Genomic DNA, 22,480 nt, shown 5'->3' on the forward strand with positions numbered 1-22,480 from the left:
ATTTCAAAAAAGAACAAACTTCTGTGATTAACGCTAAAGAGCGGTGTTCCCATAACCTAGCCTAAAATCTGATTTGCCAAACTGCTACTATTCCTTGCCGCTCCCTCCGGTTCCTGGGAAATGGCTGGAGAAAGCAAGGTAGTTACTTAGTCGGACTTCACATTTGAAGCCGACAACCCTGCAAGTTGCAAACCTGCGATGCAATGCCGCTTGCAAAAGGAATCAGCTGTCATTCTGGGAGCTCTCCAAGGTTGTGTGGCGGTTTAGAACTCTATGCTTATCTTGCTGACTGTAACACCCCTGTTCTTGTAGCAAACCTCACTGAGGCAAGTACACCCTCCCACCATAAATAAATATACAGTCTGATAAAGGCTCCACTGCTGAATGTTATATTAACTGAGCGGGGGCAGGTGAGGGGAGACAGCCATGCTCTGAGACAGCAGAGGGTCTCCGGCAGAGGTTCTTTCACATCACCTCTACTACTATCTGACCCTTTAAACTGGGAAGACTGGGAATTGAACCTGGGGCCTTCTGTATGCCAAGCAGATGCTTTGCCACTGAGTCACTGCACTTCCACATGCGATAAAGCTGATATAAATCAAATCAATAATAATAATGCAGAACTAGCAGCATAAGGACAAGCCACCCTGTCTCTGACTCTGGGTGCTGAAACAGCTGCTTCATTAGTCAGGCAGTCACAATGGACTCCCTTCTTCGCTTTATGAGAGGAGAAGGTTCGGCTCCCAAAGATTTGGCTTCCCAGCCGTCCAGTTTGCCCTGAGGTACGTCTTCGTCCAAGTCAACGCCTCAGAGGCTCAGCATAAACATGAGTCAAGTTTATTCGCTTAAAGCGAGTTGCACGGCATAAATCACTCCAAAACAGGCAACAGACGTAAAAACAACTCCGGAAGAAGTTCCTGACAGTCAGAGCGGTTCCTCAGTGGAACAGGCTTCCTCGGGAGGTGGTGGGTTCTCCATCTTTGGAAGTTTGTAAGCAGAGGCTGGATAGTCCTCTGACAGAAATGCTGGTTTTAAGATCTTAGGCAGGTGGTGAGTGAGTGGGCAGGAAGGGATGCGCCAGTGTTTGTCTCTTGCAGCCCTTCCTTGCATACCCAGGGAACTGCTGATCGCCGCTGTGAGATGGTAGGTGAATTTCCTCCAGGCCAGCCTGGATTCTGGAGATTTTAGGTGGGGGGGATCACTGGGGCATGAAACTGGGGCCACTGTGGTTGAGCTGGTTGTGAGTTCCTGCACGGTGCAGGGGGTTGGACTAGATGACCCTGGAGGTCCCTTCCAACTCTATGATTCTATGATAAAAACCTCACTGCTGCTATCTAAATCATCTGCCCATCAGTGTCTTTGAGCATCTCCAGATGGCACTCCTTAGTCATCCATCTCACTCTGCAGGGCCTGCAAAAGGGAGCTCTCTCACCAGGCATTCGTTTGAGGCCGACTGACTGGGAACATCTACAGGTCCCCCCCCCCCCCCCCCCAGACTGAGAGTTCGAACCTACCAAGGGCTTGTCAAAGTTGTTTGTTGAAACGCTGTTCTAGCTGAGATGTTATTGTTATTTGTTATATTGATATCAGTTATATTGTTATTAGATGTTATTGTTATATTTATTTTGTTACATGTTCTATATGTTTTATGTAAACCACCCAGAGCCATAGGGAAGGGCGGTATATAGATAGATAGATAGGTAGGTAGGTAGGTAGGTAGATAGGTAGGTAGGTAGATAGGCAGATAGGTAGGCAGATAGATAGATAGGCAGATAGATAGGCAGATAGGCAGGCAGATAGGCAGATAGGCAGATAGGCAGATAGATAGGCAGATAGGCAGATAGGCAGGCAGGCAGGCAGGCAGGCAGGCAGACAGACAGATAGATAGATAGGCAGATAGATAGGCAGATAGATAGATAGGCAGATAGATAGATAGGCAGATAGACACTCAGACAGACAGACTTTTACAACAAAAAAGTCTCCATGCTTCACAGATGTAACATGGTGCAAGCCAGGGCAGAACAATAATAATAATAAAAAATATGTATATGCATTGAAAGCCATCTTTCCTAGCAGGCAAGGCCTCACCCAGCAACCCCACAGCGGTAATTAGCGTTTCGGCTGTGGAGAGAAGAAACAAAAAGTAGGGAGGACAAAGCCATCTCCCAAGGTCAAATCCCTGGGAACGGAAAACTGCTCCCGACAGTTAATAATCTACAAAGGGAGCCCTCCAAAATAAGCCGGAATCCAAACGGCACTTATTGTTCTGATCCAAAGTTCAGCCATCTTATCAAAACCCAGAGCTTGTAAGCTCATTCCACTCAGCATCTTCACTTTATGAGGGAGTCAGGCCTAATGAATTCAGTCAGGCATGTTTCAGAGAAAAGAGGGTCTGGATTGTCTCATTCCCGGTGTTTCACCTGTAGAAAGAGGTCTGATCTGGTACATGTGTAAATCCCACTGTTCTTACTTACTTACTTATTTATAGATTTATATACCGCTGCTCCCCCAGCAGGTCTCGCGGTGGTTTACATACTAAAATATTAAAAATACAATAAAACCCCCACAATTTACCCAGTTAACTGTAAAAACCAATATGACAGACAGCAGTGGACATCCTCTATAATCTATTCTAATCTATTCTGACATCGAAGAGCACGGCCTGAGTTACAAATCGCAAACGCACACCCTTCTGCCGCCACCACACAGAGGCTGTCAAGGGCTCTGTGGAACTGTAATTTATTCTTGACAAGGTTTTTTTGAATTGGCTTCTGCCCAACAGACTAGGGTTGTGCGATTCGGCTGGTTCGGCGGCCGTTCCCTCCGGGCGCAGCCAGCGCCACTCCGCGCGGGGGGGAGGGCGGTGCCGGCAGCGGCGTGACAGCGGGCGCAACCACACAGGCACGCCTACGTGGTTGCGCCCGCTGTCACGCCGCTGCCGGCACCGCCCTCCCCCCCCTGCGGTGCGGCGCTGGCTGCGCCCGGAGGGAACGGCCGCCGAACCAGCCGAATCGCACAACCCTACAACAGACTGATCATACTGCAAGAAACTGTCAACAGAGTCAGACCCTCCACATCAATATTATCTACTCTGAACGGCAGCAGCTTTCTAGAGTCTCGGGCTGGAATGAGGCCTGCTGTGTGGTGGCCCCATCCTGGCGGAAGAAACTGTCAATGTTACGCCAGCCCTGCAGGACTCAGCTACGTTCTGTGAGGCCTGCAAAACAGAGCTCTTCCATTTGGCTTTTAGTGTTTTAGAGTTTGCTTTATTTCTTTATTGCATTTGGCTTTTAGTGTTTTAGGGTTTGTTTTATTTCTTTATTGCATTTGGCTTTTAGTGTTTTAGGGTTTGCTTTATTTCTTTATTGCATTGGGCTTTTAGTGCTTTAGGGTTTGTTTAGTTTATTTACTTATTAGATTTCTATCCCCCCCCCTGCCTTGCATGACTTATGGGGGCTGCTTTCTACGTGGAAGACGTTTTTAAACTGAGATTTTTCTTCATGGACACTGTTCTAAAATGGGGATTTGTTAATGCTAATAAACATTTGCTCGCTGCCCCCAAGATAATTGTTTAAACTGGGGATTTCTTCATTTCATTTCATCCACCTTTCCTCCCCAACAGGGACCCCATTCTCCCCTTCTCCGTTTCATCCTGACCCCCAGCCTTGCGAGGTAGGTTAGACCGAGGTAGCCTGATTGCTCCGAGGTCACCCAGCAAGCTTCCGTGGCAGACGGGGGATTGGAACCCAGGTCCTAGTCCAAACTTTCAACCACTACACCAGGGGGAGTTAAACGGCGGCCCTCCAGATGTCCGTGGACTACAATTCCCAGGAGCCCCTTGGCAGGGGCTCCTGGGAATTGTAGTCCATGGACATCTGGAGGGCCGCCATTTGACTACCCCTGCACTACACCATACCTGGACCCCAGAGGCTGAACCGAACCCATCCTGGATCCTTTCCTTCCCCAAAATTCAGCATGTTTCCAAGACCCCCTCATCCCCCCCCTGGAGGAGTCCCCCTTCCCCCTTTTCCTCTCTCCCTCCTCCCCACCCGCAAATGACACACAGGCTAGCGGGGCAGTCACTGAAGCTTTAGGAACCCCATAGATGCCAGCCCAAAGAGCCTCTTGTGGCGCAGAGTGGTAAGGCAGCCGTCTGAAAGCTTTGCCCATGAGGCCGGGAGTTCGATCCCAGCAGCCGGCTCAAGGTTGACTCAGCCTCCCATCCTTCCGAGGTCGGTAAAATGAGTACCCAGCTTGCTGGGGGGTAAAGGGTAATGACTGGGGAAGGCACTGGCAAACCACCCCGTATTGAGTCTGCCATGAAAACGCTGGAGGGCGTCACCCTAAGGGTCAGACATGACTCTGTGCTTGCACAGGGGATACCTTTAGATGCCAGCCCAGAACTTTGCACATGTGCCCCCCAAGCAATGTGCTTACAAACGACCCCCTCCAAAAAAAAAAACAAAAACAAAAAAGCCCCTTTCCCCCCAATTGCAAAAAAACAGAAAGCCAAAATTTGCAACAGGCGAGGGATTTAGACCCAGTTGGGGGGAGAGAGCACGGATGGGGGGGCCCCTTTGGGAGGACCTACCTGGCCAACCCCAGGTGGGGCTCCCCGCTGCTTCCTCGGGCTTCTCCGTGGGGCTCTCCCGCGCCAACGCGACGCCCTCCCAGCCCCGGGGACGAGGCAGCGGTGCAGAAGCGGAGTCCTCCCCACTCGCGGCGAGGGGAAATGACCGCTCTCACATTTTTACAAGCCTTTCTCGTGTTTCCTGGCCTCTCTAGGCCGCGCCGAGGCGCTCCGTGGCTTTAACCTTTGCAAGGCCGTCGCTGGGACCGGGGGCTGAGCTGATGGGGGGCTGCGGCTTTTCGCCCTCTTGTTCCCCCTGGGTGCAGGCGCCGCTTTGCAAACTCTCTCCGGGAATGTGGGTGGGGGTGTGTGGGATTTTTAAATAGATTTGGGTTTTTTAAAAATAAAAAATGTAAATAAAAATCTCATAGAATCATGGGATCACTGAGTTGGAAGGGGCCGTAGAGGCCATCTAGTCCAGCCCCCTGCTCAACGCAGGATCAGCCCTAAGCATCCTAAAGCAGGGGGAGTCAACCTGTGGTACTCCAGATGTTCATGGACTACAATTCCCACGAGCCCCTGCCAGCAAATGCTGGCAGGGGCTCGTGGGAATTGTAGTCCATGGACATCTGGAGGACCACAGGTTGACTACCCCTGTCCTAAAGCATCCAAGAAAAGTGCGCATCCAACCTTGGCTTGAAGACTGCCAGTGAGGGGGAACTCACCACCTCCTTAGGCAGCCTATTCCACTGCTGAACTACTCTGACTGTGAAACATTTTTTTCCTGATATCTAGCCTATATCGTTGTACTTGAAGTTTAAACCCATTACTGCGTGTCCTCTCCTCTGCAGCCAACGGAAACAGCATCCTGCCCTCCTCCAAGTGACAACCTTTCAAATACTTAAAGAGGGCTATCATGTCCCCTCTCAGCCTCCTTTCCTCCAGGCTGAATATTCCCAAGCGCCTCTGATTATGGGCACAGCGTCTTCTACGGGCGGGGTTTTTATGTAGAACGAAGGGGTCTCTGAGAATGTGCAAAGTATCTTTTCTCCGCGTGGCGAATGAGCCGTGGGGCTTGTGAAGGCTGCAAATCTGAGCATGCACGGGGAGGGCATCTTATTCTGGAGCGAGGCCCATTTTGCATGTGTGTCTCAGATATATGCTATTATTGTTGTTATTATCATCATGGTTATGAGCAACTTTATTTAGGTACGACCCTCCCAGCAAGCTAGCTTCAGGGGGGTGTACGGGATTTAAATACGCAGCAGGACAATTTAAACTGTTCGGCTCAATCAAAACGAAATCGACATTTTAATATTGCCAGTTAAACCCATCTCTAAACAGTGTCAAAAATAGTGCCAGCATCAACAGCATAGCATTCAGGTCTCCCAGTACTAGACTCCAATTCTAGGGTGGCTTTGATAGGAGGAGCCCAGAAGATGTTTTTGTTGTTGTTGTGATTGATTTGTTTGTCGCTGTGGCTCTCGACAGTTTATAAATCACATAAAATCATTCAAATCATATAAAACCCTAAAATTATTGGCACTAGAAGGAAATCTCCCAGTTTCAGACAGTGTGCCTCTTCCTCAGTCGTGTTGTTGTTGTTAGGTGTGAAGTTGTGTCCGACCCATCGCGACCCCATGGACAATGATCCTCCAGGCCTTCCTGTCCTCTACTATTCCCCGGAGTCCATTTAAGTTTGCACCGACTGCTTCAGTGACTCCATCCAGCCACCTCATTCTCTGTCGTCCCCTTCTTCTTTTGCCCTCAATTGCTCCCAGCATTAGGCTCTTCTCCAGGGAGTCCTTTCTTCTCATGAGGTGGCCAAAGTTATGATGTTTTTAATCGCCTCTTCTGATACCCCCCCCCCAAAAAAAACACCCTTGTTTTCTGGAACTCACAACCTGCTGGCGGTGGTGCCTGGCCCATGGGGTATTCGCCCAGCATCCACTAGGAGTATTCTTTGTGGTGGCGCTGTCCTGATGTTTTGCCAGCCCTACAGGACTTATCCAGCATCTGTAGGGCCTGCAAAACAAAGCTCTTCCATTTACCTTTTCGTTAGCTGGGTATGGTTTATGTGGGCTGCCCCTGAGTTTTATTTGGATGATGGCTTTAAACTGAGGACGTTCATTTTGTTAGTTGCCCCAAGACAGCCTGGCAGGGAGAGGCAGTCTATAAATTGCCTAATAAACTGTGAGTTGGCTTGAAGCTATATGCAAAAATGCTTGAATTGTTATTTTTCATTGCAGGGATCTATGTAGGGTTGCCAGCTCCGGATTGGGAAGTACCTGGGGACTTTGGGGGTGGAGCCAGGAGTGGGCAGGATTTGAGACCTCAGTGGAGGATAATGCTATGGTGTCCACCCTCCAAAGCAGATATCTTCTCCAGGGAAACTGATCTCTGTTGCCTGGAGATGAGCTGTAATTCCAGGGGAATCTCAGGCCCCACCTGGAGGCTGGTATCCCTAAGACCCTTTTGAACATCACATCTGTATCCACACCTGTCTTTCCATCCTTTCTCCCTTTGCCCTCCCTACTGTATCCTTTCTGGCTAGAAAATTTTTGTGGGGGGTAGAATGTAGTGCATTCATGTGTTGTGAAGTGCTATTATTTTAAGATGAACTTACATGACCTTAAGATGACCTTCAATGGCCTCAGACCCTGACCCATCTGAATCAATTAGGACAGTTCCCCAGGACAAAATAGCTGCTTTTCAGGGTGGACTCTGGGGCATCACACCTGCTAACATCTAGCCATGAGCTCAGCACAAAAGCAGCTGATACAAACCCACGTATAGCCAAATTCACAAACACACTGATTGAGGAAGGAGAGTTGGTTCTTATATGCCGCTTTTCTCTACCAGGAGTCTCAAAGCAGCTTCCCTTTCCTCTCCCCACAACAGACACCCTGAGAGGGAGGTGAGGCTGAGAGAGCCCTGATGTTACTGCTCGGTCAGAACAGCTTTATCAGTGCTGTGATGAGCCCAAGGTCACCCAGCTGCCTGCATGTGGAGGAGGAGCGGGGAATCAAACCGGCTTGCCAAATTAGAACCTGCCTGCTTCTCTTAACCAGTACACCAAGCTGGTTCTGACTGCGTAGGAGGAATCTATATTCCGAGAGCCATTGTGATGTAGCCATCGGTAACAGACCAGAGAAACTGACTGAGTGACCCTGAGACATTTACTTCATTTCAACCAGTCCTACGCCGGAGGATTGTTGAAGTGGTGCTTGACCACTGCTGGCCATCCCCCAGGTATGAAAGAATTAAGTTCCATGTAATATATATATATTTGCTAAACACTTGTCTTCTTGGTTGTTTAAATGTGTCCATTCATCGTAAATTATTTCCAGAACCAGTTGTTGGAGTTTACATTAGGTTTCCTTTTCTAGCTTTAGCTGAATATGATTTTGGGAAATGGACTTTAAAATGGTCCCATATCTAGTGTCCTGAATGGAGAATAGTCCACAATTTGGAATAGATGGCCTGCATATTTTTTCAGATTTAGCCTCTTGAGTGAACCCCCCTATTTTGTTGCCTTAATGGAGAATAGGTTGCTTTCCATTTGGGTTATATGGATCCCCATTTTCTCTTAGATTAACCCTTTGACTGAAGCCCCTTTGCCAGTCTCTCTATTAGGGGAGCTTCAGCTGAAAAATAAAATAACTGCTTACAAATAAACAACTCTCACAAATAACATGTGTTTCTAACCATATCGTCACACATTTTTGGTTAATTAACATGCCTTTCAAAAATATTACGATTAATCTTCTCAAGACCTTTGTACCAAAATGATCCATTAACATGTTAAATAAAAATAAACCTGAAGAAGGCTATTTGCAGAGGAAGCGTTGAAGAAAAATGTGTTAAATAAGAATCCAAAGCTGCAGTCCAAAACACACCAAGTAGGACTTGATTCAAAAGAAACATACCAGAATATTGGAAGCACGGGAAAAGCCTTTTGAGAATCCCTTCCTCAAACGGGGGAAAGATTTGCACATATAACCTTCCATTAATCACGTTGTAAAAAACCTTGACCACCTGATAGTTTGGGCTGGCTCTTTTAGTCAGGAAAGTTGTACAGCCATCTTGGTCCCTGCAAAGCCCCCCAACCAAGAACAAAACCCCAAAAATAATTTAGTCAATAATTGTAACCCACTTCGACCCCTTGGGGAGAGGCGGACAATAAATTTAAATATAATAATAAATGCCTTTGATCAGATCAGCACAAAGTCTTTTGCACCCAATAAAAGATATTACATATATGTCATTCTGTTTTTTTTGTTTTTAGTTGAACAAGTGACTGCCATTTCTACAAAATGGACCAAAAGTCTGATTCAATAAAAAGAACCTCTTTTTAAATAAATAAATAATCACAACTAGCCACACAGTTGTGTCCCCCAGAACTGTAATCCCAATAAAGACTCCCCCAGAGTGCATGGCAAGTCACCTCATCAGATACTTTTCCGCGTAAATGTGCTTCCTGTACTTGGAAAGTTAGCAATTCAGGAATCTCCAGACTCCTGGGTCAAAAAGCTCCCTGCCCTTAAAGAGCTAATAAGTCAAGAAGTGCCATACTGTTTGCAAAAGCTGGGCTGATTTTTGTAAAAACAAGGCTGTAAAAACAACAATATTTTTAATCCGTTGGCTCAGGGCAGTGTATGACATTTTAAAATCCTGGCGGACGAATGCCATTTTACAGACCTTGCTTCCATCAAGGCCCAGGTCTCCACAGGCAGCAGTTTTCACCAGGCTGGGGCCAGGACCGAAAAGACCCTGCTGGAGTCCAGGCCCACTTTTGGGGGGCCAGGGAACATCAGCATATTAGCACCTCATGCTCTTAGTGTTCTTCTGGGGGAATATTGGGCGAGGCAGTCCCTCAACTATGCTGTGGGTTGCTTTGACCCAGGTGGGCTGTTCCCTTCGCTGCCATGAAGGTTTTCTTTTTCCCCTCAGAGGAGAATCCCGTCTCTCTTCACTGCTTTGCTCACCGCCTGCGGTTTACAAGAGGACGGCCATTTTGCAAGAGATCCTCGGTGTGAATGTAGGTTCGGTTTGGAGAAGAGTCCTTCAGGAGCCGAATGCTCCTCCTTCCGCTTTTAAATTGAGCGATGGAGGGCTTGAGCGTGGAGGTGGACATGTCCATGGAGCAGGGGCCCATGATGACCACACAGTTGGAAACAGCCCCCAACTTCAAGTTAGAAGACTTAGAGGAGACAAAGCCACCCCTCAATCTACATGTAGGGAATATCGGTGTGCCGCTGACAGCAGAGGCTCTGCATCAGATAAAACATGAACCGGAGGAAGGCCTGCAGGAACGTTGGGGGGCCCAGTGGCAGGAGTTTCTAAACACACAGCGGGCCCCTGCCTGGGGATGCGGGAACCCACAGGCGGACGATAAACCCACACCATGGGAGGACGCGAAAGCTTTCTTGGCCTCCTTCGAGCAAGTTGCGTTGGCGTGCCGGTGGCCACAGGACCGTTGGGTGACCCTCCTCCTGCCAGCCCTCAGCGGGGAAGCCGAGCTGGCCCTCAGGGGCCTTGGTGGGCCCGACAGAGAGGATTATGGGAAGGTGAAGGCGGCCATTTTGCGAAGGGAGGCCATTGTCAGGGAGCGTCAGCGTCGGCGCTTCAGGCAGTTCCGCTACCAGGAAACGGAGGGGCCAAGAGCGGCTTGCGGCCGCCTCCGGGAACTTTGTCATCGGTGGCTGAAGGTCGAGAGAAGCACCAAGGAGGAGATGGTGGAGCAGCTGGTTCTGGAGCAGTTCCTGGCTGTCCTGCCTCAGGGCATGCAAAACTGGGTCTGGGGATGCGGCCCTGAGACCTGCCTGCAGGCAGTGGCCTTGGCCGAGGGTTTCCTGGTCAGGCCGGTGGATGTGACAAGACTAAAAAAGGAGGTGAGATGGTCTGAGGGGGGCTACCTCTGGGGGTTCATTTTGTAAGATTCAGACAACTCTCCCATCCTTGGCCTTTTGAATTGGTCGCGTCATAAGAAAACACTGCCAGGTTTTTGGACGGGATTAGGGGTGACAGAGGCTTGGTTTCCGCTGCAGTTTCAGCCAGTTGGTCCCCATTTGTGTGTTTATTTCTGACATTTCCACCCTGCTTTTCTCCCCAATAGGAATCCAGAGTGCCTTATGTTTTCCTGTCCTCCATTCTATCCTCAAAACAGCCCTTTCAGACAGATAGCATGGTGGAGTGAGTAAAGAGCAGTGGCCTCTAATCTGGAGAACTGGGCTTCATTTCCCCACTTCATTTCCCCATAGAGTTTTTTGCTAGAGCGCTAGAGTGTCACCCTGGTGTGATGACATCACTTCCAGGTCACACGGGCTGCGTGCTGGCTGTTTTTTGCGGTCAGTTCTCCCCACCAGCCAGCTGACTAGTGGTAGGACCCTGGGGTCTGGCAGCGGGGGACCCCCACATCCAACAAGGGTCTGGCAGCCCTATAGCCCACCAAGCTTCCAGGGTAGTGAAGAGACTCAGACCTTGGCCACTCAGATCCTACACCAGCCCTTTTCAACCTTTTGACTGTGGAGGAGCCCCTGAAATAAATTTCTAAGCTTTGAAAACCTCCGGAAGTGATGTCAGCTGGCTATGCCTCTTTGCCACGCCTCCTGGAAGTGACATGTTACAGGAAGTGATATCACCACCCACACTCTTCGCCCACCTTTCACTCTGCCCCCCACCTTTAGTACTACTATGGCGTCTCCACCACATGTTGGCTTGTAGGAATAGCAGGAGCTGAGGAGACGGCCCGGACACCCCATATCATGACACAACCAGCTATCCCCACCTTTGATTTTTTTCGGCCCTGGCTCCGGCCTGGTGGAACGCTCTGCGGAGAGAGATCAGAGCCCTGTGGGACCTTAGACCAGGCCTTTTCAATCAGGGTTTTGAGGGGATTCTTGGTAGCTCTGGAAGGGTTTCCCGAATGGATGGCAGTGAATTAATTGTGATTTATTTTTAAATTTGTTAAACACTTAACTGGGTGATATGACATATTGGGTGATATGCTACACATCTCCCACCCACCTCCAATGATGGTCCTAGAGGGGGTGGGAAGAGGAGGGGCCCCAGGTGGGCGTGTCCACAGCTGTGTTTCCCAACCACATTCTGCACGGTTGTGCCACTTCTGGGGTTTCTCAAAGCCTGAAGGGCTTTCTCCATGGTGAAAAGGTTAAGAAAGTTTCACAGGGCTTGCAGGACAGAGTGGTTACTCCAGGCCTACGGTTGGGGCCTAACTGCTGATCTCATAGGCCTCCTCGCCTGCCAGACTATACTCCTTAGAGAAGCTTGTACCATGCCCTCACCCAACCACCTGCCAGGAATTTTACAGGCAGCATTGGAATGTAAATTGTATTAGAAACTGTGACTTAATTAGATTTTATACGGTGTTTTAGAATGACATGTGCTTTTAATTATGCTGTGATCTGCCCGGGGTTTGCCGCGAGAGGGTGGAATGAAAGTTAAATAAATAAAATAAAATAATGTGTTCTTCTCCCATAATTCCAGGTCCCACCCCTCACCCCTTGGACCCACCACCTCTGCTGGGATGCTAAGCAGGAGCAAGCCGAAGAGGCAGTGTCTCCGGGTAAAGATTTGGTGGTCTCTGAGTCACTGTGTAATCTCGAGGGTGCTACCAAGATAGTGCTGGCTCTAATGGGGGGGGGGGACGACCCCCGTCTACATGAACAAACAGGGTTCCAGTGGATGTAGTTGTGGCTACGAGCACAGATGGCTTTGAATAGGGGTTAGAGAGCTTCATCTAGGATAGATTCATGGTTGGATACTAGATCTGGCGAGTAAAGGGAACCTCCATGTTCAGAAGCTGTCAAGTCCTGAATACTGGATAAACACAGGTCCATCCGTAGCTATTAGCCACAAGGCACAGGTGAAACACTATGCCTGGGGCAGTGAGACTCTATGTTTTTGGTGCTTGGGAGGCAATACTGGGAAGGGCCTCTGGAGTCCTGGCCCTGTTGTTGGGCCTTCTGATGACACCTGGATTTGGTCCACTGCATGACACAGAACAGCTCTTCTTCCAGGGCAACTGGTTGTGAGTCTAAAGGGAGCGCTCGATGCACCACTGGTCTGGTCCAGCAGGGATTTTGTAACTTTCTTATTTCTTACTATGCTCTGGTTTGGCCTCACTTGGAGTCCTGTGTTCAGTTTTGGGCACGCCAGTTGAAGAGGGAGGTAGACAAACTGGAGCGTGTCCAGAGGAGGGCAATGAAGATGGTGAGGGGTTTGGAGACCAAGACGTATGAGGAAAGGTTGGGGGAGCTTGGTCTGTTTAGCCTGGAGAGGAGACGACTGAGAGGGGATTTGATAACCATAAAAGCGTGCCATGTAGAGCAGGGGTAGTCAACCTGTGGTCCTCCAGATGTCCATGGACTACAATTCCTATGAGCCCCTGCCAGCAAACGCTCCATGGACATTTGGAGGACCACAGGTTGACTACCCCTGATGTAGAGGATGGAGCAGCGTTGTTCTCTCTTGCCCCGAAGGGACAGACCGGAACCAATGGGATGAAATTGATGCAAAAGGAATTCCGTCTAAACATCCAGAAGAAGTTCCTGACAGAGTGGTTTCTCAGTGGAACAGGCTTCCTTGGGAGGTGGTGGGTTCTCCATCTTTGGAGATTTTTAAACAGAGACTAGATAGCTATCTGACGGAAAGGCTGATTCTGTGAAGGTTCAAGGGGGTGGCAGGTTCCACTGGATGAGTGATAGGGTTGTGAGCATCCTGCATGATGCAGGGGGTTGGACTAGATGACCCAGGAGGTGCCTTCCAACTCTATGATTCTAACGTCTCTGTTTATTCCTCCAGGAGAAGAACAGATCCGTGAGGCTAGATATTGGCAGGATGACCCAGAGCAAAAGGAGTCGACACTCTCGTGGTTAGGAGGAAGCCAGGTTTCTCAGTATTACAGTGGGAATGAATCGGAGCATGAACACAAAGGTCTCGTGGGTAAACCGGAAGGGAGATGCGATCGTACAGGAAGCAGAACCTGCCAAAGCAACCGCCTTTCTGGAAGAAGCTTCAGGTGGAGCTCAGATCTCCGAGTACATGTGTGTCCCCGATTTTGCAGAGTGTATAAATGCACCAAGTGGGATATTTTGAGTCGGAAGGGAGGCCTCGAGAGAAATGAGAAAACTCGCCTGGGTGAGAAACTGTTCAGATGCTCGTTGCGCCGGAGGAGTTTCACAAACAGCTCCAGCCTCCTCGTGCACGAGCAGATCCACAAAGGCTGGAAGCCGTTCAAGTGTTCCACGTGCGAGAAGAGCTTCGTCCGCAAGGGGACACTCCTCATCCACGAAAAACTCCATGCCGCCGGGAAACTGCACAAGTGTTTTGGGCGTCCCAAAAGTTTCACCGACTGTGCCCACGAGCGAATTCACCAGGGAGAGAAGCCTTACAAATGTTTGACGGGTGGGAAGGGTTTCCGTCAGAGGGGGACCCTTACGGCCCGCGAGAAAATCCACTTCGAAGAGGAGCCTTTCAAATGTCTGGATTGCGGGAAAAACTTCTGCCGAGCCACGAAACTGAGGGACCACCAGAGGATCCACACCGGGGAGAAACCGTATCAGTGCTCGACGTGCAAGAAAAGTTTCACCAATGGCTCCAACCTCAGTAGGCACAAGAGAGTTCACACGGGAGAAAAGCGGTTTATATGCTCTGACTGCGGGAAGGGCTTCAGTCAGAAGGGGAATCTGCTGATACACGAGAGGATCCACACCGGAGAGAAGCCGTTTAAATGTCTGGCGTGCGGGAAGAGCTTCAGTCAGAAGGGAAACCTCGTCAAACACGAAAAAACTCATGTCGGGAGAGGCGTATTCTAAGTGGGCTGGCTCTGAATGGTGTCTAGGATTGTTGTGGTGGTCCCTGATCTGGTTCATATAGATTTGGGAGAAAGGTCCCCCTATTTTCCGTGGGAAAATGTGCCAGGGCAGTTCCGTTGGAATCGAGAGGGGCAGATTTTGTGCCGTTCCGGAAAAGTTTATTTCCCCTCCCTATCAATAAAAAATACAAAAAATACAAAAAATGAATATCAGTCTTTAAAAAAATACACACACAAAGGAAACACACAAAGGAAAACACTCCTTTGCACAGCCCGAGGGCAGAAACATCTGGAACCCAGTGCTGGGAGATGTAAAGTCCAGCTTTATTTGGGATCAGCCATACAGCTAGCTGGGCTAATTCTGTGATCCGTGTCGGGCTTCGAAAATACATGGAAAATATGGGTAATTTTGGATACAGCTTGGATACAGCCGAAGGCACACCCCAAATCCTTATTTATTTTATTTTCCGATTTCTTGATCTCTCAACAGAGCCAACTCAGGACAGGTGCCGACGGTTTCAATAAAAACCACAGTCATTCATAAAAACAAACATCGGTTTATTGATTAATTTAACTGTCAGCAACTATTAGAGCCTGTTAAAAAGATTGAAACAGTCAGGGGCTTTTCGCACGGCTTCAAAATCGCACAATGGTTGCCAATTGAAAACGCTATTGATTTGCCGTTATGCACAACGTCGTTGACAATCTGCCACACACCTGAAACCGATCCGCAAAAAGCGCTTCCTTGTAGCGCTTTCAGGGAAATCCCCAATTGTGGATTCACCCTCCGGAAAGCGATACACTCCTGCAACCAATCTGCAACACTAGCGAAAAAGACCTGTGCGTTAACATTGTTGCGGTTTCTACAAAGTCCCTCCCCCTGGCTCTCTCCTCTGATCTTCCGGCGAAGCGATCGCCATTTTTTTTTCTCCGAGCGAGCGGGGATAAACGCACCAGCGAGCCTCTTTCTGTTTAGAGGCTTCCCCGGCTTCAGTCCCTCCCCAGAGTCACTAAGCACAAACAACACTTTGGACACAAACAACAGAGAAGCCCGTTTGCTGATGTATTTTCCCTTTATTTTTTACACGAAAATCGGGCCCGTGAGAGGGGGGGGGATTTTTTTTTTCACTCGGAGGGAGCGTGGCAACGAATAAATGACAGCTCAAACACACCGGGCAGCTGGATGGGTCTATCTGTTGCAACGAATCAACACAGATTCGTTGCAATGGGTGTATGTGTGTTTTTTTTTTTAACTTTCTTAAAGGGAAAGGGGCTGTTTGGGAGCATGCTAACGGCTGCCCATTGGCTGCTTGATGGCCAGGGGCGGGACGAGCTTGGCAAGAGCGCTTCCTTTCTAGCGATTTTTGCCGAGACCGGAAGCCTGTGGGAAACGATGGAAACGCAACTGGATTCCACTACAAAGGCAGGTATGCATAACGACGAATTCCACTATTTTAAATGGCGATTTTTCATTCAGCAACCAATTTGCTACAAAGATCCCGGTGCGGAAAGCAGTCTAGGTGCTGGCTAATAATTGTAGTGTTGAGCTTTTAGTAGCCCTTATAGTCCACAATCCAAATCCAGCTCTCAGGAGAGATCCATCCAGACGAGGGCCCTGGCAATATTGCTGGAGTTCTTTGGCCCCAACCAAATGTCTGGCGGAAGAACGTCTGGCGGAAGAGCTCCATCTTGCAGGCCCTGCGGAACTGAGCCAGCTCTGACAAGGCCCTTAGCTCTTCCGGGAGCTCATTCTACCAGGGAGGGGCCAGGACCAAAAAGGCCCTGGCTTTTGTTGAGGCCAAATGTACTTCTCTTGGGCCAGAGCTCGCCAACCTGTTGGAATTGGCAGGGTGTAATGCCCTTCAGGGGGTATAGTTAGTCAGGAAATCCCTCAGATACACTGGGCCGTCTGCCAAAGGCCTTGACGTTTAGTGCCAACACATTGAACTGGATCCAGAACTCAACTTTCTCCCCCTGTGTCATTTTCCTCGTGGCATTTTGTCCACGTGGCACTTCTGTGGGGCTGCTTAGGCTGGCGCTTGCCCCAGGACACCCAGCCTGGAGGCTTTTATCCCCAATTATCGGTGGCACCCTGAAATAGCTGCCAGGGAAGGCAGGGTTTCTCACAAAAGGGCTGCCAGAGCAAGGAAGGTGAACCTGTCACATGGAGGGCCAGTTGCAAAAGATTGGGAACGCTCCAGCCAAGTACTCCTCTGATCGAGGTGCTCCTTCAATGACAAAGTTGATACTCTGTATCGCTCTGTTCCAATAAGAGGGAGGAAATATAGGATTGGCTCCCTGCTTTGGGGAAGAAACACGGATACACACCAGCAGGCACCAATTTGGGGATCCCTTCAAGCCAGCTGGGTGTAGGGGTTAAGAGCAGTGGCCTCTAATATGGAGAGCCAGGTTTGATTCCCCGCTTTTCCTCCTCATGCAGCCAGCAGGGTGAACTAGGACTAATATGTGTACTGTTAGATCTCTCTCAGCCCCACCTACCTCACAGGGTGTCTGTTGTGGGGAAAGGAAGGAAAGGCAATTTTAAGCTGTTTTGTGATTACTTCAGGTAGTGAAAAGCAGGGTATAAAAACCCCAATTCTTCAAAATTGAAGCGGTGTGTTTATGTTTTTGCCCAGGATTAAGGCAAGAAACTTACTTGGGCTCATAGCATCTATGATAGAACTATTCTGACCATGCAGTTCTTTCAGAGCTCTCTCAGTCTCACCTACCTCACAGGGTGTCTGATTTGGCGAGAGGAAGGGAAGGCACTTGTAAGACACTTTGAGATAGTGAAAAGTGGGATGTAAAAAACATCTACTACTGCTTATTCATGTTTATACTTGCAGAACAGAGCTCAGACACTGAAAACAAGCTTTTTGAAATACTAGTGGTCTTGAGAGCTTAAAATACAAGTTGTCTTGAGTTGTCTTCGGCGCTTTATAGTTTTGATCTTGGTTTATGCAGGAGCACCTAGAAATCACCTGTGGTCCTCCAGATGTTCATGGACTACAATTCCCATGTGCCCCTGCCAGCAAATGCTGGCAGGGGCTCATGGGAATTGAAGTCCATGGACATCTGGAGGACCACAGGTTGACTACCCAGGATTTATTCCATCATGGGCGGTATAGAAATCTAAATAAATAAATAAATAAATAAATAAATAAATAAATAAATCATATGAATGGAACCTCCATATACCAGGGCAGCATGTCTCTGATTAGTGCCGGCAGGTACCATGGGATTATGGTAACTGTAGTCCATGGACATCTGGAGAGTCAGTTTGGCCACCCCTGCTGCTAATACAGGGAGGGGAGCGGTAGATGCAATGATATTTCATTGCAATGAATTTTTTCAAACCAATAAAAATGCAGGAGAGCTTCTCCGACCCGCCCCAAGACAGGACGGGGGAGGGGCAAAGTGAGTGACGTCACCCACAGATACGTGATCAAGCCCTTGCAATGTTGTGGCGCCTTCTAGGCAGGCGCTCTCTATGGCGTTAACCCTTGAGAGCTCTCGAGTTGCAGGGAGCCGAGGCGAGGTAACAATGCGGAAAAGGACGCCCGGGCAGCCTGCGAGGGAGAGAGGCCCGGGAAGGAAAAGCGTCCGGCAAGTTTCTTGCAAAGCGCTGAGCCTCTTTCTTTGCAAAGGGATTGTGGGCGGCCCCTTTTAGAAACAGGCTGGGAGTCAGGCTCCTTTTGCGGTCTTCCCCCTCTTGCAAGGTTTCCATTGCACAGCTTCGGAATCGCCTTCTCCGCCAGTCCCGGCAGGTTTACAGGCGGGGAAAAATTCTGCTAAAAAACCCCTTTCTTGTGCTGATCGGAGGAGTTGTGTGTGTGGCCGGGTGGAGGAGACTGTGAGTGCACGAGAGAAAGAGAGAGTGATGCCCTCCACCTTTTAGAAAGAGTTAGGGGTTTTTTTATACCTCGCTTTTCACTCCCCAAACGAGCCCCAAAGCGGCCTACAATCGCCTTCCGTTCTTCTCCGCGTTAGCAGACACCCTGTGAAACAGGTGGGGCCGAGAGAGCACTGACAGAACTGCTCTATGAGGACAGTTCTAACAGGACTGTGACTAGTCCAAGGTCACCCAGCGAGCTGCATGTGGGGGATCGATCCCGGCTCTACAGATTAGAGGACACGGCTCTTGACCCACTGTACCACACCGAAGTCTCAAAGTGGTTTACAGTTTTCCCACAACAGACACCTTGTGAGGTTGGTGGGGCCTTGAGAGCTCTGAGAGAACTGTGGATGCCTGTGGGGAAGCAGTGGGGAATCAAGTGCGGTTGTCCAGATTAGAGGCCGCCACTTTGAACTGCTACTTCACGCAGAAGTCTCAAAGCGGCCGCCTTCCCCTCTTCTCCCACAACAGACGCCTTTGGGAGGTAGGTGGCCTGAGAGAGCTCTGAGAGAACTGCTGAAATAACAGCTCCAAGGCACCCAGCTGGTATATTGTACATAAGTCTCCTGTGTGCCTTGCTGCGCCATGGAGAACCTGGAAGCCATCATCTTGATCATCCTGGCCACCCACAACCTGGTGCGCCTGCACTTGCACCGCGCCGGCGTGGCCTCCCGGGCCCGGAGGACCATGCACCGCGTCATGGCCAACCACATCTCCCTGCTGCACCAGCTCCTCCCCGACATCTGCCCCGACAACGAGACCAGGCTGATGGTCGAGGAGCTGAGCGCCGGCCCCCACCGCTTCTGGTCCCGCCAGATCAGCCAGGACTGGTGGGAGCGCGTGGTGCTGGAGACCTGGGGCCCCAGCCAGTGGCTGCAGAGCTTCCGCATGACCAAGGACACCTTCCTGGAGCTCTGCGAGAAGCTGCGGCCTGAGCTGCAGCGCCAGACCACCACCATGAGGGCCCCGCTCAGCGTGGAAAAGCGGGTGGGGATCGCCCTCTGGAAACTGGCCACCACCGAGTGCTACCGGTCCGTGGCCAACCACTTCGGGGTCGGCCGCTCCACCGTCGGGGAGGTCTTCATCGAGGTGTGCCTGGCCATTGAGAAGCTGCTCTTCAAGGAGGTGGTGGCTCTCGAAGACCCCAAAGAGGTAGCCCATTTTATTTGATTGATTGATTGATTGATTGATTTCTATACCGCCCTTCCATGTGGCTCAGGGTGGTTTACATGCAACATGGGGGGTACATGGAACAAATTAATATATATAACATAAACAAATACAACAAGAGCAATAATCTAAATAACACAATTTCGGTGATCTTAAACAACAATATAACAGGAACGGAACTTAGCTAAGGCCCTTAAAGAGGACAGACTGGTTCAGTCCATGGAGAGGGTGTCTGAGGGGGGACCTGTTGTCGGTCTCAGGCAAATGCCTGGTGGAGGATGTGTCATCATATGGCAGTCATAACACAACTTTTACTTTATTTGGGGGGCAACATGGGGGCTGTGGGCTCCATGGGGCTTGTGCTTTTACAAAGTGGCTGGGGCCATTCAGTGTCTCAAAGTGGCCAGTACAGCTCCCCGGGGGGTGGGGGGTGTAAGGATCCAGGGGGCAGGTGAGGAATTTGGGGGCAGTAGGGGGGCAGCAGTCTGACTCTTCCTGCTGCAGCTGTGTTTTCCTAGCCAGAGACATTCCAAGGTGGCTTGCCATTGCCGACGTCTGGGTAGAAGAGTCTGACCAGGGTCAGCTCCGTGTAGCTTCCTGAGGGAGACGACAGCTTCAGAGGTTGGGCTGGATGGGATCCAATTCCTGCTGGGTTCCTTTCCCTCCTCAGACTCTGTCCTTCCCAGGCTCCACCTCAGATCTCCAGGAATTTCTCAACCCAGGGTTGGCAACCCTTCCCCAAAAGTCTCCATTTTTGGGGAGGCTGCAAAAAATGTCTCCTGCTTGCTCCTGGCCATGGGATTCTCCCTTGCTTGCTCTCCCCGTCCTCCCCAGTGACGACCCAAAGTGGCCATTACAAAGGACTTTTACAAAGAAACCTTTGGTATTTTTTCCCAGACTAAAACTTTTTTCCCAGACTAATGTTGTTGCACAACAACAACAACACAAGTAGCATTAGGTAACATACTGTGTTTTGAATTTGCAGGAGACCCAACACTGAGAAAGAGGTGTGTGTTCATATGTGGGGGGGGGGATCACAAGGGGTTGGCAACCCAAAAACGTTTGGGAACCGCTGGTCTAATTTCTCCGTCTTTCCGTTCCAAAGGTTATGGAGGGCTTTGCTGAAATGGGGTTTCCCAACTGCGTGGGCGTGGTGGACAAGACCCACATCCCCATCATCTGCACCGTTCGGAAGGGAACCGGCGTCAGCCAGAAAGGGTTTTTCCCCATGTCGATGCAAGGGACGGTGGACCACAGGGGCCGTTTTATTGACATCGAGCTCAGCTGGTGTGGGAAAGAGAAGGACGCCTCCTTCTTCCGAAACCTGACTCTCTGTGAGGCGATGGACCAAAGGGCGTTCGTCCCCGGGAACCCCACCATGACCCTTGGCGGTGTGGAGATTCCTCCGTTGATCTTGGGCGACACGTCCTACCCTCTGAAGAAGTGGCTCATGAGCCCTTTCACAGGCCACCTCGGTCCTCCGGAGGAGCGGTTCAATTCCCGCCTGAGTGACTGCAGGAAGGTCGCCGAACATGCCTTCAGGCGGCTGAAGGGGCGGTGGAGGTGCCTGGCCACCCGCCTGGAGGTCGCTGAGGAGAACATCATCCCTGTGGTGGTGGGCTCGGTCGTGCTCCACAACATCTGTGAGAACCGCGGGCATGCCTTGCTCGAGGGGCCGTGGGCCCAAGACGGGGTGTGGGACCAAACTCCTGAAGGGCACTTGAAATTTCCCGCATCTGCGCAGGACACGCGGGAGGGGACCCTGGTGCGAGAGGCACTGGCCAACTATTTCATGAGTGATTCTTGATTGGGGGGGGCCTTGGCTGAACCAAGAAGGTCGCTGTTTTAATTGTATGCTTTGCGTTAATGTAGATCTACTGCTTGCGCTTGTGGGGGCAGGAGGTAGGGGAAGGTAGCCAGCTGTGGGGTGGAGTAATTTTACCATTCCTCGATTCATCTTGTCATGCTGAATCAGAGTTTGGCCACTAAAGTCTTTAAGGCCAACTCATAGAATCAGAGAGTTGGAAGGGACCTCCGGGGTCATCTAGTCCTACCCCCTGCAGAATGCAGGAACTCACAACTACCCACAATGGCCCCACCCACGGTGACCCCAATTTCATGCCCCAGTGATCAACCCACCAAGAATCTCCAGAGTCCAGCAGATTCCGTCTCACAGCAGGGATCAGCAATTCCCTGGGTATGCAAGGAAGGGCCACAAGAGACAAACACTGGCACATCCTTTCCTTCCCACCCATTCACAAAGACTGGCAGCATACTCTGCATGAAGGTTGCCTCCTGATTACAAGTCACTTACTGGAAACCAAAAGTGCATGCCTTGACCGGGGTCCGTTTTTGAAACATAGAGGTCTCAAAGAGTTTTATCTGGCCTTCTCGTCCACAGAATTGACTCTAGGTCCATAGTGTCCTGAATATATCTTTTTATGTAAAGAAGCCAACTGGCTATAACAATTATTGTATTTATTGTATATTTTATGTATGCCGGTTTGGCCGTAACGCCAAAACACATCGGGTCAGTGGAGGCATTTGATTTTATTGAAGCTATTGCTAAAAGCCTTGGATTTTTTTTAACTTGATTGATAAATACTGGTATTATATTTTTATAATTGTGTTTCACCCTGTAAAGGATTAAGTTCACTTCCCTGGTGTTAACCTTTTTAGGTTCTTCAGTTTTGTTCGGATCACGATATTTTCTCCTTTTTGTTTTGGAGGATATAAGGCTGTTTGTATAGAGATGCTTCAGTCTTAGAGAAATCCTGTTTTGTTGCCGAATAAAGAGATTTTCTTCGACAAGGTCTGCTTATTGGGAATATTGACTGGAACTCCACAGTGGGTTGCAGGGCTGCACCTTTTATTTTCTGCCATGAGAACATCCATTCAAGAATAAAAAGCCGTGCTTGAAAAATAAGAAAAAGTTTATTAACAATATGTGTGACGACTGGTGATCTGCAAAACATGGCAGTTTTTTAGGTGCACGACTCATAAACGA

General features: G+C 49.7%; 3 protein-coding genes across 3 annotated transcripts in view; 2 read left to right on the top strand and 1 right to left on the bottom strand.

Annotated features, from left to right (window-relative positions):
* Positions 1 to 4,727, bottom strand: part of LOC143834174 (uncharacterized) — a 29,690-nt gene extending 24,963 nt beyond the window's left edge. The window contains exon 1 of the mRNA XM_077330775.1: positions 4,592 to 4,727. The gene's annotated coding sequence lies outside the window, so the exon portion shown is untranslated. The remainder of the gene's footprint in view (positions 1 to 4,591) is intronic.
* A 2,992-nt stretch (positions 4,728 to 7,719) lies between these two features.
* On the top strand, positions 7,720 to 14,683 carry LOC143834458 (uncharacterized). The gene is made up of 4 exons (XM_077331282.1): positions 7,720 to 7,822; positions 9,524 to 10,464; positions 12,080 to 12,158; positions 13,397 to 14,683. Exons 2-4 carry the CDS (start codon positions 9,679 to 9,681, stop codon positions 14,407 to 14,409), a joined length of 1,878 nt encoding a protein of 625 aa, XP_077187397.1. The 5' UTR covers positions 7,720 to 7,822; positions 9,524 to 9,678; the 3' UTR covers positions 14,410 to 14,683.
* A 3,186-nt stretch (positions 14,684 to 17,869) lies between these two features.
* Positions 17,870 to 22,284, top strand: LOC143834080 (uncharacterized). The gene is made up of 2 exons (XM_077330659.1): positions 17,870 to 19,455; positions 20,579 to 22,284. Exons 1-2 carry the CDS (start codon positions 18,889 to 18,891, stop codon positions 21,278 to 21,280), a joined length of 1,269 nt encoding a protein of 422 aa, XP_077186774.1. The 5' UTR covers positions 17,870 to 18,888; the 3' UTR covers positions 21,281 to 22,284.
* Positions 22,285 to 22,480: the final 196 nt, after the last annotated feature.

Source organism: Paroedura picta, chromosome 3 (genome assembly GCF_049243985.1).
Source record: "Paroedura picta isolate Pp20150507F chromosome 3, Ppicta_v3.0, whole genome shotgun sequence".
NCBI classification, from domain to species: domain Eukaryota; kingdom Metazoa; phylum Chordata; class Lepidosauria; order Squamata; family Gekkonidae; genus Paroedura; species Paroedura picta.